Consider the following 18,170-nt stretch of genomic DNA (forward strand, 5'->3'; position numbering starts at 1 on the left):
CAGGAGTGGGTGAGTTAAACAGGTGTAGGTGAGTTAAACAGGAATGGGTGAGTTAAACAAGTGTAGGTGAGTTAAACAGGAGTGGGTGAGTTAAACAGGTGTGGGTGAGTTAAACAGTAGTGGGTGAGTTAAACAGGAATGGGTGAGTTAAACAGGTGTAGGTGAGTTAAACAGGAATGGGTGAGTTAAACAAGTGTAGGTGAGTAAAACAAGTATAGGTAAGCACGTGTAGGTGAATTAAACAAGTGTAACTGAGTTAAACAAGTGTAGGTAAACAAATGTAAGTAAGTTAAACGGGAGTGGGTGAGTTAAACAAGTATAAATGAGAGTGGGTGAGTTAAACAGGTGTAGGTGAGTTAAACAGGAGTGGGTGAGTTAAACCGGTGTAGATCCTGACATTCTCCTGATCGTAACCTGAACAGCGAGCCGAGTGTGCGGTTACAACGCTAGTGAATAACGCTAGCTGGCTCGTTCAGGAAAATCCGATTTCTACCGCCGGATACGGGAGGAGCAGAACAACAACACGGCACATCCGCTGACATTCACCACGCTAACATCACCGAGCATGTATAATTCATCCATCACCCGCTGTAATGAGAGAGAGAGAGAGAGAGAGAGAGAGAGAGAGAGAGAGAGAGAGAGAGAGACAAAACGATGAGAAGAATAACATGATGAAGGAACGCTGGATGGAGCTGAAGGTCGTATAGACGAAGAGCGGATCACTGGATCAGGTTTAACGGAGGAGAAATGGAAGAGAACCAGATCCGGTGATTCTTCTACAGCTCTCCAACCCAAACGGACCATCGGATACGTCTGTTCCTCCTTACAGCTATTCTCATCACCACCGTGAGGCTGGTGCCTGGTGAGCCATCGACACTTTTAGGGTCTGTGTGAAAACCTGTCTCTCTCTCTCTCTACACAGACACATTTCCCATCATCCTACACTCCTGAGAAGAAGGCGTGTTTAAATTCTTAGATCCCCTAGCCTAGTCAACTAAAATTAGGCTAAGCCGGTTTAAAAGGTAAAGGTGTCTGAGCCTCACGTGGCTCTCCGTACGCGATACGTCTCTGTATAGGAGCCCAACACTGACAGGCGATGAGAAGCGGCGCAGGTCAGACACGTGTCGGAGGGGGTGCAGGGTGATCCGGCTCTCAGATCAGATTTACAAACAGGATTCGGAAATGACTAAATTGGGAGATAACCAAATAAGGTCTCATAACCCCTGATTTCATTGGGTTCCGGTTACTATGACAGCAGTATCATCCTGATTTAGTGCTCGGTACGAACTGTGTGTGTGTGTGTGTGTGTGTGTGTGTGAGTGTGTGTGTGTGTGGTGAGTTGAAGAATCCAGTAACCTCTGATGCTAATCTGCTCAGTTTCTACTCAAGTTCATTAACGTCTTTCTCACAAACACGCAAACAAAAGCTGCTTTTCTTTATTGTTTTCTTCATGTGTGTGTGTGTGTGTGTGTGTGTGTGTGTGTGTGTGTGTGTGTGTGTGTGTGTGTGTGTGTGTGTGTGTATGAGCATAAAAAGCTCTGGAGATCTCACAGCTCATCCAGTCTGCTGCTTTTTCCCACCAGCGCTTGTGTCCAGCTGACAGAAGAAGCGGCTGCACTGGATTCTTCTGCCAAATACTGATCCATTACTGGTTTAAACTGGTAATTTCTAGGTTTGATCGGTGACCAGTAAAATAAAACACAGCACAGATCCGACAGTTATAATTACAATTTTATTTAGGGTCGTTCAGCCCACTATTTGTGGGGCGTGTCCACAAATACTGATCGGTACAGAAGCTACCTGAATCCCGTCCACCACCTTTCCACCAGCACCAATTACAGGAGCTGGTCCACGTTTCATTCTACATTTTCCAAACCCCAGAACCAAAAGGACAAAAGTCCCATCAGTAGAACACTCTAGAGCTTTCTAAACCTATCATCCATCCAACCGCAGCGAAATCCAGCTGGAGTCTCAGACGTGTCAGAGCTCGATATCTATCCAAAACCCCAGCGGCTCCTCCAAGCGTGGTGAAACCGTTCCAGCTCCTTATTCATACAGATTACGGGTTCAGATCATTCAGACTTAATCCTTAACCCATGTTATCTAATTTCTCATCATTCCAGAAGCTTCCCGAAACCCGTCCACCACCTTTCCACCCCAGAACCGAGAGAACGAGAGCCCAGAACCCTGAATGTTCAGGAGAACGCCATCCGACCACACTGAGCTCGATATTTATCTCAAATTCCCAGTGAATTCACCAAGAATAACAAGAACTCACTACAGACTTTATTAAAGATTAGACCGAATAACTGTATTATTATTATTTCTTTATTTCTTTATTTATTGCCAGTTATAACTTTTAGTTAATTTAATTCTGTGTTTGTATGATTTGTGTAAATACTATTTATTTAAAGTTTCCTCCAGACCACCCAGGATGGAGGGCCCTGCTGAGTCTGGTTCCTCTCAAGGTTTCTTCCTGTAATTTTCAGGGAGTTTTTCCTTGCCACAGTCGCCCTCGGCTTGCTCAACAGGGGTTTTTGTATCTGTTGGTCCTGGATTTTGTAAAGTTTCTCTGAGACAACGTCTATTGTAAAAAGCGCTATATAAATAAAGTTGACTTGACTTGACCTGGGGATCGAACCCAGGATCTTCTTGCTACAGCGCTACCCACTTAGCCACCTTGCCGCCCAGTCCACGTTCATCCCACGTCCATCCCTACACTAATTAAAAGTTTTAATCCCGAATCCCACCCATGCATTTTTACCCCTACAAGATCGAACCCTTGTTAGACCGCTGCGCCAACCGAGGACCAAACCCTGTGGTTCTTGAACGACGGGTCGTTCCTTATTCATCTAGATTACGGGTTCAGCTGAACGTTCACGGCCCCCGTCCATCCCTACGCTAATTAAAGTCTTAATCCCGACTTTTCCCTCCTTTAACTTGCAAGATCGAACCCTCGTGAGACTCCTGCACCAACCGAGGACCAAACCCTGTGGTTCTCAAATGGTGGGTCACTCACAATCGACTTATCGATCAGCATAAAAAAAATAAAGTCGAGGGTGTAAAAGTCCCACTGAATATGTTTGTTTGCTTGTTTTAATGACTGAAGTGTATAAACGTAATCATAAATATTATTTGAGGCTCATTAACCAGCAGTTTTTCAGTAACGGTTTACGTTTATTTACATTTACAGCATTCACCCGAAACCTTAATCGTTTTAATTAAAAGTTAGGTGTTCAGCTTATATACATTGTGCAGCACCAGTTTAGGGAAGGCCCATTCCTGTTCCAGCATGACTGTGTACACAGCAAGGTACTTGAAGACACACTGAATAGTTTGGTGTGGAGGAACTCCAGTGTTCCTGGTGTGTTTCTGGAGTGCTGTCCAGACTCACCGCGACCCTGACCAGGATTTAGCTGTCAGTATTTCATTCGTTCGGGTTAATGGGGCGCATCAGTGCCCAGTCAGGTCATCCCCAACACACACACACACACACACACACACACACACACACACACTCTCTCTCTGTGCTTTGTCTGTGTGCTCGGCAAGCTCATAACTCACTGCTGTAATGAAGGCTAATCAGCTCTCCTGCTGCTTCACTCAGCTCACTCAGCACCATCCAGCTCATCTCCACCTCAGAACCCAGCCAGAACCGAACCTGAAGCTCCCGTCCGTCCAGAACCCAACCAGAACCCAACCTGAAGCTCCCGTCCGTCCAGAACCCAACCAGAACCGAACCTGAAGCTCCCGTCCGTCCAGAACCCAACCAGAACCGAACCTGAAGCTCCTGTCCGTCTAGAACCCAGCCAGAATCAAACCTGAAGATCCCGCCCGTTCAGAACCCAACCAGAACCAAACCTGAAGACCCCGCTCATCCAGAACTCAGCCAGAACCGAACCTGAAGCTCTCGTCCGTCTAGAACCCAGCCAGAATCAAACCTGAAGATCCCGTCTGTCTAGAACCCAGACAGAATCAAACCTGAAGATCCAGCCCGTTCAGAACCCAACCAGAACCAAACCTGAAGACCCCGCTCATCCAGAACTCAGCCAGAACCGAACCTGAAGCTCTCGTCCGTCTAGAACCCAGCCAGAATCAAACCTGAAGATCCGGTCCGTCTAGAACCCAGACAGAATCAAACCTGAAGATCCGGTCCGTCTAGAACCCAGCCAGAATCAAACCTGAAGATCCGGTCCGTCTAGAACCCAGCCAGAATCAAACCTGAAGATCCGGTCCGTCTAGAACCCAGCCAGAATCAAACCTGAAGATCCGGTCCGTCTAGAACCCAGCCAGAATCAAACCTGAAGCTCCCGTCTGTCTAGAACTCAGCCAGAACCAAACAAAAGCCTATCCGGATCTCTCCGTCCTCCCAAGAGCTGCTCTACAAACTATATCCTTACGATCTAAGGATTTAGACACGCCCTCTTCTCAGAGTGTAGGATGATGAGAAATGTGTGTAGAGAGAGAGAGACAGGTTTATAAACAGACCCTGTATCACCCTGGTGAGCAGAAAGGCGTCTCAGAACATGTTGAACCTCGAGGAGAATGAGATACAAGGATACACATGATTTTTAGGATTGTTGTTCCGAGGGGCCGCGTGGCTTCGTGTTGAGGCCGAGGGCAGCGGGTATAACACCGCCGTTTATGAGATAATGAAATAAAACCAACTGCAGAAACTACAGAAGGGAAACAATAACTCAAAAATCAATAAACACAAACCTGCGAAGTAAACCAGAAGGTCCAGGATCGATAAACTCGTACCTGCAGCCGGTAATAAAGAAGAACAAGCAGCTGGACGAGGAGATTAAATTCACCACTACATGAGTAGTGCCTGAAACACCTCTCTGACAGCGCTGTTCCACCAAAAGAACTCTGGTTCTGGTTCTTGAACCGGTTCTGTTCAGGTTTCTTCGAACCTTGGTGTTTTGTAGAGAACCGACCCACGTTTCCACCAATTTTTGGGAACCAAGCACGTCATCAACGGTGGGCGTTACACAACGAAAGTAAAGAGTAACATGATGGTGGAGCGTGTATTTGTGCGGGGATTTGTGCTGTTGTTACAGATGTTGGTTTTGATGTAAAAAGCATGGATCAGCTGTTGGTGATAAGAAGACGTGACGTGTTTGTCGCAGTTGTTGCTTCGCTCTCACCGCGACCCTCGACACTAATAACCAATTTGCTCAGCGCTCGACTTCAGCGATAAAACACTAAAGTTCCACGACCTGAACATCTGAGACCACGTCGGTGGAAAAGGGGTTTGAGGGAAGCGCTTTTGAATGGAAGGTTCTCCAGGAACCAGAACACAGAGGGTCCTGATTATTCCAGGATGGAGAAACAGCTGGGCGCCTCCTATACAGACAAGGTGCAGTACGTCCAAGGGTGGTAGTGCTGCAGTTACGCCCTCTGCTGGCTGATCGATGACGCTGCACAGAGACGGGGGATATCGGAGATGCGTGCGCGAAAAGAAGAGGTCAGTGCGCTGCAGTACACGTGTGAGTTAGTCACGACCCTCCTCGGTCAGGAGTGGAGCTCTGCAGCAGTAAAGGGAACTGGATATGACTAGTTTGAGATATATTGGAGAAAATTGGAGCACCTGACCAGCTACTCAGTCCACCGACTGGTCACAACCCTAAAGTTTAGTGAAGAGAAGATTGATAGTAGTAAACATCAAAACAATGATGCATTACGATGACACGTCCAAATATGGGCGTGATTACATCACAGACTCGTTTATTACATCGTTTATAATGAAGGTAAGAAATTGTAAATAAACGATGTGAGCGTTTGAACCACCAGCACTAATTCAGAAGAACGATGGAGAAACACAAACGTGAACCTCCGGCTAAATTTGGAGAAGTCGGTGCGTTCTCACTTCCCGCACCCACAGGGACGGGTTCGGTTTCTTTAATCTGGAGGACATTTACGGTGTAATCCTCCACCTCAGGTTCTCTATTACACAACACACACACACACACACACACACACAGCGAACATCATCTCAAGTACCCTGCACACACACACACACACACAGCACTTCGTCGAGCGCAGAAATTTTCTCACACGTTCCACCCGCCCACTTCATATTGTCTACTTCTGTCAACCGACGAGCAGCCACTCGCCTCCGTTACCACGGCAACACGGCACAAATCAAACCCAGCCAAAAGGAGCCCGGTGACATTCGCACACTCATCCGCGGACGCAACGGTGATGTAACCCGCACACACAACAAAAAAAAACCACTCCACAGAAATAGTGCACAGAGGCGTCATTCTCATTCCTCCCGCTTACCAGGGCGGGCGGGTCACTCTCGGTCCTCGGGTGAGCATGTGACATCGGATAGAGCTCATTTATTCATCATCCATTCATTCATCCGTCCGTCCATCCATCCATTCATTCGTCCGTCCATCCATCCATCCATTCATCCATCTATCCAGTCACTTATTCATCCATCCGTTCATTCATTCATCCATCCGTCCGTCCATCCATCCATTCCTCCATCCGTCCGTCCATCCATCCATTCCTCCATCCGTCCGTCCATCCATTCATTCATCCATCCGTCCGTCCATCCATTCCTCCATCCATCCATTCCTCCATCCATCCATTCATTCAGTCATTATCCTGGTCAGGGTTGTGGTGGGTTCCCATCACAGGGAACACACACACACACACACACACACACAATGCAATTTCTAGTAGCTCCAGTTAACCTTACTGCACATCTTTGGACTGTGGGAGGAAAACAGAGCACCCATAGGAAACCCACACAGACGCGGGGAGAACATGCAAACTCCACACAGAAAGGGAATTGGGCGCTCAGGTGGCTCAGCGGGATGTTCCGCTAGCACACCAGCGCCGAGATTCTGAACTCCTCGGTTCGAAACTCGGTGTTGCCACCGGTCAACTGGGAGCCATCTAGCGGGCATAACTGGCAGTGCCTGCAGCAGACACGTTTCTGCCAGGACGGGATGACCGGACTATGTGGGTGGGGTCTTCAAATGCTGTGTAAGGACCCTGATTAGCAGATAGAGGCGCCTGTGCAGAGTGCATGGGTGGAAAAGGGTTCCGCTAAGGGCTGCACGCGGGTCGGAGGAGGCGTGAGCAGCAATATACCCTCCTCACCTACAACCAGGGATCCACCACAAAAAGAAAATAGAAAAAAAAATAACAAAGGGAATTGAACCCAGGCCCTTCTTGCTGTGAGACGACTGTTCCACAAGACAGTTCTCGGCTTAAAATATTGTCGAAACAAACCCAGCTACTGATTCAAGGAGTCGACTGATTTGCTCAAAAGAGTCGTTCTGGAAAGTGATTCCTTTGAATCATTTGCAAATCCCCAGTAACTGGAACTGCCTGAACTTGTGCAGGAGGTGATAACAGAGAAATCGTTAGGACGGAGACACGGTCTGTAAATAAATAAATAAATAAATAAATGAAACAGAAACACACAAAACAAACATAGAATTTTAGAACTGAAGCCCTGCGATAGATTGGCACCCAGTCTAGGATGTTCCTGTCTTGCGCCCATGTGTTTTCCCACTGGACCCTGACCAGGATAGAGCGGCTGATGAACATGAAATGAGCTCTAACATTAATTACAGCCCAAAATTCCCCATCGGCTCAGGCTAATTACAGAACAGATGCTGAAATAATTACACATGTATGTGGATCAGTGGGCGCTCGGGCGGTGCTGAAGTCTAACACCAAGGCTCACAGGTCTCTGCAATGTCTTCACACGTCCAAGTTTAAGCCAGGTCGCCACTGTTGGACTCCTGAGCAAGGCCCCTAACCCTAAACTGCTTGCACTGTATCAGTCACAACTGTAGGTCACTTTGAATAAAAGCCTCCAGTAAATGCTATCAATGTAAACAGAGGTCACTAGAGTTCAAGGGAACAGGATACGCCCAAACTAAGACACTGCAGTAGGGACAGTACACACACCCACATCTCTTCATCTCCAATACTGGTGGAATGTTGGGAGGAAGTTGACACCAGCATTGAGTCTCTGAAGCTATTAATGAGTGAGCTGTGAGAAACCTGCTCCTGCTCCGGGATCGTCACGCTACACCGGCACAGATTTTCGGGAAACTGAACCCGGTACCGGTCTGACCCCCCGACACCGTGACTCAACACACTCGTCTGCGTTATTTTAAACCTCTGAAAAATCAAACTCACCCCCATATATCTGAAGAAATGGCATCAGTGAGCGTACGGCTCTGTAATCACACACAGCGCTGCTATCAGCCGGCCGGACGTCTACACAGAAGGGGCGGATGAGTGGATGTGCGCCCCGTCCAGGGTGATTATGTTTACATTTTTAGCATTTAGCAGACGCTTTTATCCAAAGCGACTTACAGTACCGTGACAGTATATACTGTCTAAGCAATTGAGGGTTAAGGGTCTTGCTCAGGGGCCCAATGGTGGCAACCTGCCCCAACAACAATGATGTATTTATATAGCGACGTTCATTCACAGATGCGGCGTTTAACAAACGCTTTAATTCATCTACTTACAGTTATTACTGAATACAGTTTAAGCAATTAAGGGGTTGAGGGCCTCGCTCAAGGGCCCAGCTGTGGTGACTTGGTCATGGTGGGGCTTGAACTAGCAACCTTTCGATTACTAATCCAGTACCTTAACCGCTAGGCTACAACTGCGGCGTATAACAGATCATCCAAAGCTACTTACAGTTATTACTGAACACAATTTGAGCAATTGAGGGTTAGGGGCCTTGCTCAAGGGCCTAACAGTGTCAACCTGGCAGTGGTGGGGCTTGAACCAGTAACCTTTTAATTACTAATCCAGTACCGGTAGTCTACAACTACCCCAATAATAATGGTGTGCCATTTAACAGACGCTTTCATCCAAAGTTATTGCTGAGTACAATTTGAGCAATTGAGGGTTAAGGGCCTTGCTCAAGGGCCTAACAGTGGCAGGGCTTGAACAAGTGACCTTTCGATTACTAATCCAGTACCTTAACCGCTAAGCTGTAGCCTAGTGGTTAAGGTACTGGTCCAGTAATCCAAAGGTTGCCGGTTCAAGTCCCACCACTGCCAGGTTGCCACTGTTGGGTCCTTGAGCAAGGCCCTTAACCCTCAATTGCTTAGATTGTATACTGTCACAACTGTAAGTCACTTTGGATAAAAGCATCTTCTAAAATGCTAAAAATGTAAATGTACAGTTATCACTGAATACAATTTGAGCAATTGAGGGTTAAGGGCCTTGCTTAAGGGCCCAACAGTGGTGACTTGGGAGTGGTGGGGCTTGAACCAGCGTCCTTTCGATTACTAGGCCAGTACCTTAACTGCTGGTCTAACTCTGCCACAATAATAATGATGTATTTATATAGCAACGTTCATGTACAGTTGCGGCGTTTAACAGACGCTTTTATCACCGTTTATAATTTAAGCAATTGAGGGTTAAGGGCCTTACTCGAGGGCCCAACAGTGGCGACTGGGTCATGGTGCTGCTTGAATTGACAACCTTATGATTACTAGTCCAGTACCTTAACCACTAGGCTACAACTGCGGCGTATAACATATGCTTTTATCCAAAGCTACTTACAGTTATGACTGAATACAGTTTGAGCAATTGAGGGTTAAGGGCCTTACTCAAGGGCCCAACAGTCATGCTCAAGGGCCCAACTTGATCACGGTGGGGCTTGAATTGGCAACCTTATGATTACTAGTCCGGTACTCTAACTACTGAGCTGCCACTGCCTTACATGTCTGGGCTAAAAACTCCTAATAATGAATGTGGGCAGGAGGAACACGGTGTCCTCTTAGTTTCGGCTGAGCTGTTCCCTTGATGTAAAATCTTTTTAAAAAAAAAAGGTGGATTATTAGTTTTGGAGGGCAAAGTTACAACTAAGGAGCCTACACGGGGCACACAAGCTATGGCAGGTTGTTGTGTAGCAACACACCCCTCAGCAAACCTTCTCCAAACCTTTTACTAACCTCCTGCAAACCTACGCTCCTTACGTTCTCATGCATTTACTCACCGCTGAGCCAACGATGATCATCTCCACCTCAACCTACACAAACACAACCTACATAACATCTCATTTCCTTTCCTTCTAGTGCAACATCAAGAAACACACGCAGATAAACACTCGAACACAGATCCATACGTTTATTTATATTAAATATATTTAATAATGATAGAGAAGAAGAAACCAGAGTGTAAAAAGGATGGAAGACTCGGAGCATTATGTGAAAGTTATATAAAATTGTACCCGGGAGCTTTGCCAGAAACACAGCAGGAGATAATATGATAGAAATAGCACCACACACACACACACATTAAAGTACTCAGATATTTCATCTCATTGCTGCTGTAATGTTTCCATTCCTCTCTCCACACGGACCCTCAGCTTTCCTGAGCACCTCGCCATGCGGGAGTGAGAAATGCCAGTTCACACCTTCACACGCTCACTCCTGCGAGGCCGAGAGACCGACCGCAGTCACGCGGTGACATACCAACCCAGAGGAAAAGTTCAGCACGCGTACGGGATGTTCCTCGTACCGGCGCGTTCGGCGTGAGGTTTGGTGCTGAAGTTCGGTGCCACCTTCGTTCTAACTGACCAGTCAAACCAGTCAGATATACACCCTGACTGGGGCGCATCTTTACTGCTGGGTAACACTACAACTGTGTAGCAACGGTTTAGGGAAGGCCCTTACTGTTTCAGCATAAAGACGATAAAGAAGCTCCAGTGTCCTGCACAGAGTCCAGAGTCCTGACCTCAGCCCCACTCAACAGCTCTGGGATGAACCGGAACACCGACAGATCAATCAGCGCCCAGCCATTTACATACAAACGTAACAGGCAGAAATTCCCACAGGCATGCTTCAAAGTCTAGTGAGAAGCCTTCTAGATGAGAAGATCAGAGTTCACTGTTTTAGTACCGTTTGTTATTAAATAGACGATCTGGTGTCCAAATACTTTTGGCCATATAGTGTAGGTCTTAAGTTCTGCATTTTTTGGGGAGGAAGCAGGAAGCCAGAGGTTTCCAGCTAGGCTCTGTTCCCACCTGAACCCTGATCAGGATGATATAGTAATCAAAAAATAAGAAATAAATAAAGTGATTAATTGCTATGTATTAAGGCTTCACAGTAACCAGTCCTGAGGACCGGGGCTTCATCCTTCGCTTTGGTCACCGTTTGTGTGGAATTCGGCATGTTCTCCCAGCATCCATTTGGGTTTCTTATGGGTTTCCTCCAACCTTCCAATAAATCATGACAGTAGATGTATTTGTTACTTTAAACCAGCCCTAATGCGCTGGTGAGAGAGTGTGTGACTGTATTAGCATCTGGTGCCTTGCAGGTAGGCTCTGATCCCACCTGGACTCTGATCAGGATGAAACCAATAATTCATCAAATAACATCAAAGAGCAACATGAGCCCTGGGGACCTGGGTTTGATCCTCACCTTCAGGTCACGGTCTGTGAGGAGCTTGGTTCGTTCTAGGTACTCCTGTTCACCCCTCACATTCAAAAACATGACAGTAGGTGGATTGGTTAGTCTACATTGCAGCCAGGTGTAAGCGTGGGATGCCCTGTAATGGTTTGGAGCCCTGTCCAGCGTGTATTCATGCATCGCGTGCAGCATTTCCGGGTACGATCCGGACCATGAACCCTGATGGGACAAATCTGCAGGACGAGGGCTAACACGTGCTTCCTTCAGGACTCAGGAGTCGACACCCAACTCCGGGTCTAGATATAAATCTGTAAATCTACAGAAACAATTCCATAAAATAACATAAATAAATACATTTAAAGCAAACCCATCAGCTACTGATTCATGGAATTGAATGATTCGTTTAAAAGAGTCATTCTGGAAAGTGATTCATTTGCAAATCCCCAGTTACTACTGGAACTGCCTGAACTTGTGCAGGAGGTGAAAACACAGGTGATCGTTAGGACGAAGACACGGGTCGTAAATAGAGGTTTTAAAATAGTGAACGAGATACAGCGGGAGTGTGTACTGAAATCTATATTTAATGTATATATTTATTGTTAATAAAACAAGCTGTTTGTACACACACACACACACACACACAGTACAGCCTCAAGTAAACTCAGAAATGAATTAAATAAGATGATTCTAATTTAAACAGAACTAAAAGTGGCATGGAAACTGTCAATCGCTCCAGCGACACTGATTAACTGACTAATTAACGGACTGATTGATTGATGATAAAATAATGGAATAAAAAGGACATTCAGATCAAAGCACGGCCGCTGTAATGACCAGCCTGAGCGACATTCCCACGCTGACGGCAACCAGCCAGCACCAGGACGGGTGAGAGATGGAGAAAGAGGATAGAGAAAGTACGGCGTGGACGAGCGAGGGGAGAGAAGAGGAGGCAGGTAGGTACGAGTCCAAAACCAAAAACGAGCACCTCTAACTTCGCCCTGTTTCCAAAATCCGTCTGTACAGAGCGTCCAAGAATTCTGCTCGACATCAAACGATCACGCGAGACAGATCAAGACCGGGTGAGAGAGCTCGAATGAGAGAAAGAGAGAGAGAGGGGTGAACGGAGAGGTTGTTCTTACCTTTGTGGTAACGATGCAGAGACAGTCCATGGTAGAGAGGTGGCAGGTGGGGGCAAATCCAAAAAACCCCGTTCCCGATCCCCCCTTTACCCTCTGCCCTTCCTACCCTTCCTGCTCCCTCTCTCTCTCTCTCTCTCTCTCTCTCACGTTCCCCCTTTACTCCCCGTTAGTTTGTCCGTGCACCTCTTTTTGACTGACTGTACCACTGAGGGGAATAAAGGATGAAGGGAGGGAGGAGGGACGCGAAAGTGGGAACGAGGGAGGGACGAGTGAGTGGGTGAGTGAGTGAGTGAGAGAGAGAGAGAGAGAGAGAGAGAGAGAGAGAGAGAGAGAGAGAGAGAGAGAGAGAGAGAGAGAGAAGATAGAGAAAGAACACGAGCAGGAAAAAGGGAGGCTTTAGTGCTTGTGTTAAATAAGGGAGTGAGGGAACGAGGGAGACGGGGGAAGATGGAAAAATGAAGAGCTGGAGGATGGAGGAGGAAGACAAGAAAGAGGATGAAGTGAGAGGGATGAAAAGAAGAGGAGGACCAGAGCAGCAAAGGATGAGAGAGAGAGAGAGAGAGAGAGAGAGAGAGAGTCACTTATGCACCATGATCAGCATGTCAAGCAGCAGGGAAAAAAAGGGAGGGATAGAAGCACGGGCGAGAGACATAGAGAGAAAGCGAGGCACAGAGCGAGAGAGGGAGAAGGATGCTGCTCTGGTTGCTGTGGCATTCTGCAGCTGTTGCCTTAGCAATGGTGCAGTTGTTGCCGTGGCAATAGCGCAGGTTGTAGTTATGCAGCCAAGGATGAGAGAGAAGTAGACCGTGTGTGTGTGTGTGTGTGTGTGTGAGATCAGAAACACAGAGACCGTCGCTCTCTCACCCACCGAAACCAGATTGTTTAATTTCGTTTTACACCCGTACACACTCATCACGGGTACACGGGTACCATCCTAAAATCACACCGGGAGAAAGAAAGAAAGAAACACACAAGCAGGCGAGAATAAGATCCGACTGTCGCCTGAAATACCACCGAATTCCTCACAGCCAGGATTAATAGCTAAGTGTCACCCGCTCGATTCGGCTTTCAAAAAAAGGGGCGACAGACTCCCCCCATCCCCCCTCCTCTTAACGGGGCCGAAACTGAAACGCTTTTCATTCCATAAAGGAATAACTGGTCACTGGGTCACTCCATGACATTTACATTTACATTTTCAGCATTTAGCAGACGCTCTTATCCAGAGCGACTTACAGAAGTGCTTCCAAAGTGAACATTTCATTTCTCAAGTTTAGGTAAACAACAGTCGAAGAACCAAAGTGTTTTGTTTTGTTTTTTTTTGGAAATGGAAAAGGATGGAACAAGATGTTAGTAAATAAGTACAAGTCAGCTTAAGTGCTTAGTAAAAAGGTGATGAAGGTTTTTAATCGCTTTTTAAAGACAGCGAGAGACTCAGATGTTCGGACAGACAGAGGAAGTTCGTTCCACCACTTGGGCGCTAGAACAGAGAAGAGCCTTGATGCTCGTCTTCCTTTAGTCCTGGATGGAGGCTCAAGTCGAGCGAGACTGGTGGCTCGGAGGTTGCGTGGTACAGAGCGACAGTAAATAATCTATAATAACGTACGGTAGCGTGGGGCGGCACGGGTAGCACTGTCGTCTCACAGCAAGAAGGTCCTGGGTTTTAATCCCAGGCGGGGAGGTCCGGGTCCTTTCTGTGCGGAGTTTGCATGTTCTCCCCGTGTCTGCGTGGGTTTCCTCCGGGTGCTCCGGTTTCCTCCCAGAGTTCAAAAACATGCAGTCAGGCTGATTAGAGACACTGAACCGTCCTATAGGTACCAGCCGCTAGGATGCATAAATCAGTGCATTATAGTGCAGGTCCCAAGCCCAGATAAATAGGGAGGGTTGCGTTAGGAAGGGCATCCGGCGTAAAAACTGTGCCAAACCCCTAACAGGAGCAGCCGAGGACATAGATGGTAGAGAACGTATGGTAGTGTATGCTAACAGGGGTGTTAATGATTAATTGGTAACTGACAAAGACAAACTGTCCCTGTTACATTTCAAACAGATTTTTTACAAAATGATGTGGAGATTTTGCATCATGTCCCAGTATAACGGCGCATTCACATGAGATGCGGCCGGCTGAGCACGCCATTTTTGCGCCTGCCGCGGCGCTCAAACTTCACCCGATTGAACTTTGACCCAGTTTGATGTTCGCTGACCTTTTCAAAGCTCCTCCAATGAGACGAACTGTTTAATACGAGGTGAAAGAAGCGACTCAGGCCATACGAACAAAACTTACCGTGACTTACTGTAGTAAAACAGCGAGTGAGGAATGTGATTAGTGGAGGAACTTATGAGCAGTAATAATGAAGAGAAGTTTAGTGCTCCTGTCTCCTTCTTTTACTACATTAAACCACGTTAAGCTTTATTTTGAACCAGAAGCGTTTTAGACTCTGGGAGAAGCTGATCCTGATTCTCACCATTTCTCAGAAGCTGGAGCTGTAACACAAGTTTAAAAGTGAAACAGGGAGGAGAATATAGATAAACACAGATACACGTGGAGCTTTCAGATGATGTTTTACCGCACTGCTCAAACCGAGCACTGAGCAAAGCGGCGATTTAAATAATAGGCTCAAAGCGCAAAACACTTCTAATGTGAATGTGCTCTTAAGGTGAAACTGCTAATCACCTCATATTAATCACACTAATTATGCCAAGAAAAGCCTTCGTATAATATAATATAATGACTGATATGGCAATCACCATAACTGACCAGCTACCATATAAAATCCTCATTTATTTTCCCCCACAATTCTACAGTGTATCACAAAAGTGAGTACACCCCTCACATTTCTGCAGATATTTAAGTATATCTTTTCATGGGACAACACTGACAAAATGACACTTTGACACAATGAAAAGTAGTCTGTGTGCAGCTTATATAACAGTGTAAATTTATTCTTCCCTCAAAATAACTCAATATACAGCCATTAATGTCTAAACCACCGGCAACAAAAGTGAGTACACCCCTAAGAGACTACACCCCTAAATGTCCAAATTGAGCACTGCTTGTCATTTTCCCTCCAAAATGTCATGTGATTTGTTAGTGTTACTAGGTCTCAGGTGTGCATAGGGAGCAGGTGTGTTCAATTTAGTAGTACAGCTCTCACACTCTCTCATACTGGTCACTGAAAGTTCCAACATGGCACCTCATGGCAAAGAACTCTCTGAGGATCTTAAAAGACGAATTGTTGCGCTACATGAAGATGGCCAAGGCTACAAGAAGATGGCCAACACCCTGAAACTGAGCTGCAGCACAGTGGCCAAGATCATCCAGCGTTTTAAAAGAGCAGGGTCCACTCAGAACAGACCTCGCGTTGGTCGTCCAAAGAAGCTGAGTGCACGTGCTCAGCGTCACATCCAACTGCTGTCTTTGAAAGATAGACGCAGGAGTGCTGTCAGCATTGCTGCAGAGATTGAAAAGGTGGGGGGTCAGCCTGTCAGTGCTCAGACCATACGCCGCACACTACATCAAATTGGTCTGCATGGCTGTCACCCCAGAAGGAAGCCTCTTCTGAAGTCTCTACACAAGAAAGCCCGCAAACAGTTTGCTGAAGACATGTCAACAAAGGACTTGGATTACTGGAACCATGTCCTATAGTCTGATGAGACCAAGATTAATTTGTTTGGTTCAGATGGTCTCAAGCATGTGTGGCGGCAATCAGGTGAGGAGTACAAAGATAAGTGTGTCATGCCTACAGTCAAGCATGGTGGTGGGAATGCCATGGTCTGGGGCTGCATGAGTGCAGCAGGTGTTGGGGAGTTACATTTCATTGAGGGACACATGAACTCCAATATGTACTGTGAAATACTGAAGCAGAGCATGATCCCCTCCCTCCGGAAACTGGGTCGCAGGGCAGTGTTCCAGCATGATAATGACCCCAAACACACCTCTAAGACGACCACTGCTTTATTGAAGAGGCTGAGGGTAAAGGTGATGGACTGGCCAAGCATGTCTCCAGACCTAAACCCAATAGAACATCTTTGGGGCATCCTCAAGCGGAAGGTGGAGGAGCGCAAAGTCTCGAATATCCGCCAGCTCCGTGATGTCGTCATGGAGGAGTGGAAAAGCATTCCAGTGGCAACCTGTGAAGCTCTGGTAAACTCCATGCCCAGGAGAGTTAAGGCAGTTCTGGGAAATAATGGTGGCCACACAAAATATTGACACTTCAGGAACTTTCACTAAGGGGTGTACTCACTTTTGTTGAGGGTGGTTTAGACATTAATGGCTGTATATTGAGTTATTTTGAGGGAAGAATAAATTTACACTGTTATATAAGCTGCACACAGACTACTTTTCATTGTGTCAAAGTGTCATTTTGTCAGTGTTGTCCCATGAAAAGATATACTTAAATATCTGCAGAAATGTGAGGGGTGTACTCACTTTTGTGATACACTGTATACTGAACATTTTATCCATTTTTACCCAATACGGTCGTGGCCAATTGTAAGCAGAGCTGAAATATAGACACTGTAAGATGTCCTACGTATCCTCTGTCATTACAATCACCGGTACTGGTAACATATCATGGTTATAATACCTGGCATCACTTTACGACAGAATCTAGGATGGTGGGTACAGGGGACATTTGGGTTACCGTAATCCTACACATATTTTATATTATATTAACCATACACACTATATCTTTAACTATGTGGATCGTACCTTTTGCAGCAGGCTTCAAGGTCTGAGGTTCCAGTAGTGAGTAACGATGCAGCAGTAATGCAATTCACAATAATGAACATGTTCTTACTCCCTAGGAACATACACAGAAACACACACACACACACACAATTTTATTACAGGACAATTTTATTTGGAGTAAACACAAATACAGCTTTTTAAATGATCCACTTAGTCACTAAAAGAAAAAAGAAAGAATTCCACCCCCAACAGGCTGTGTGAAAATGTAATTACATCCTCAGCTACTCCATCATTCTGCTGGGACTTCAGCAAACCACTGCGAGAGTCATTATTTCCATATAAAAACAACATGGAACACTGGAAAGATTAAAAATCTTACCCGAAATATTCAGCCGACCAGTTTCTTCCAACGGCACGCTGATGATACAATTCTTAAAAAGAAGCCACAGAAGAGGGACGTCTGAACAACGGAACATCCCACAGGTCAGGGGTCAGTAAAAAAGTACAGGCAATAATAACATCTGTGGGAGAGTTAGGAGACAAAAACAGCGCTTACTAAGACCAATATAAAAGCTTGTTTTTCATTTGACAAAAACACCCTGATATGATCCAGTCTGTGGACTGACTATAGGAGGGATTATATTATAGACCAAGTCTAAATTAGATATAGTTCTTTACAGTTATAATTTGTAGATTGCCCCAGTTAAACAAATGACAGCATTAAGGTGTAAAGGTGTGTGTGTGTGTGTGTGTGGCCCTAAAAGGGAAAGAGGACTCAAATTTTGGGAACCCTTGACCCAACACGTTCATATTCATCAGCACACTGCTGCTTTATTAGATGTGAAACAGTGACATCGTGTGGTAGGTTTTATTACTACATCTACTACTGCTTTATCCACATTTAAATATGACTACATTATCAGGGGGTTCCAGAGT

The 18,170-nt window shown here is 46.1% G+C and overlaps 1 protein-coding gene across 1 annotated transcript in view; it reads right to left on the reverse strand.

The window, feature by feature from the left end:
• LOC134302994 (disks large homolog 4-like) overlaps positions 1 to 12,678 on the reverse strand; it is a 56,697-nt gene extending 44,019 nt beyond the window's left edge. Inside the window, exon 1 of the mRNA XM_062988209.1 lies at positions 12,551 to 12,678. Within this exon, the coding sequence (XP_062844279.1) occupies positions 12,551 to 12,580 (30 nt within the window). The 5' untranslated portion in view covers positions 12,581 to 12,678. The remainder of the gene's footprint in view (positions 1 to 12,550) is intronic.
• Positions 12,679 to 18,170: the final 5,492 nt, after the last annotated feature.

Source organism: Trichomycterus rosablanca, chromosome 26 (genome assembly GCF_030014385.1).
Source record: "Trichomycterus rosablanca isolate fTriRos1 chromosome 26, fTriRos1.hap1, whole genome shotgun sequence".
Lineage (NCBI taxonomy): Eukaryota > Metazoa > Chordata > Actinopteri > Siluriformes > Trichomycteridae > Trichomycterus > Trichomycterus rosablanca.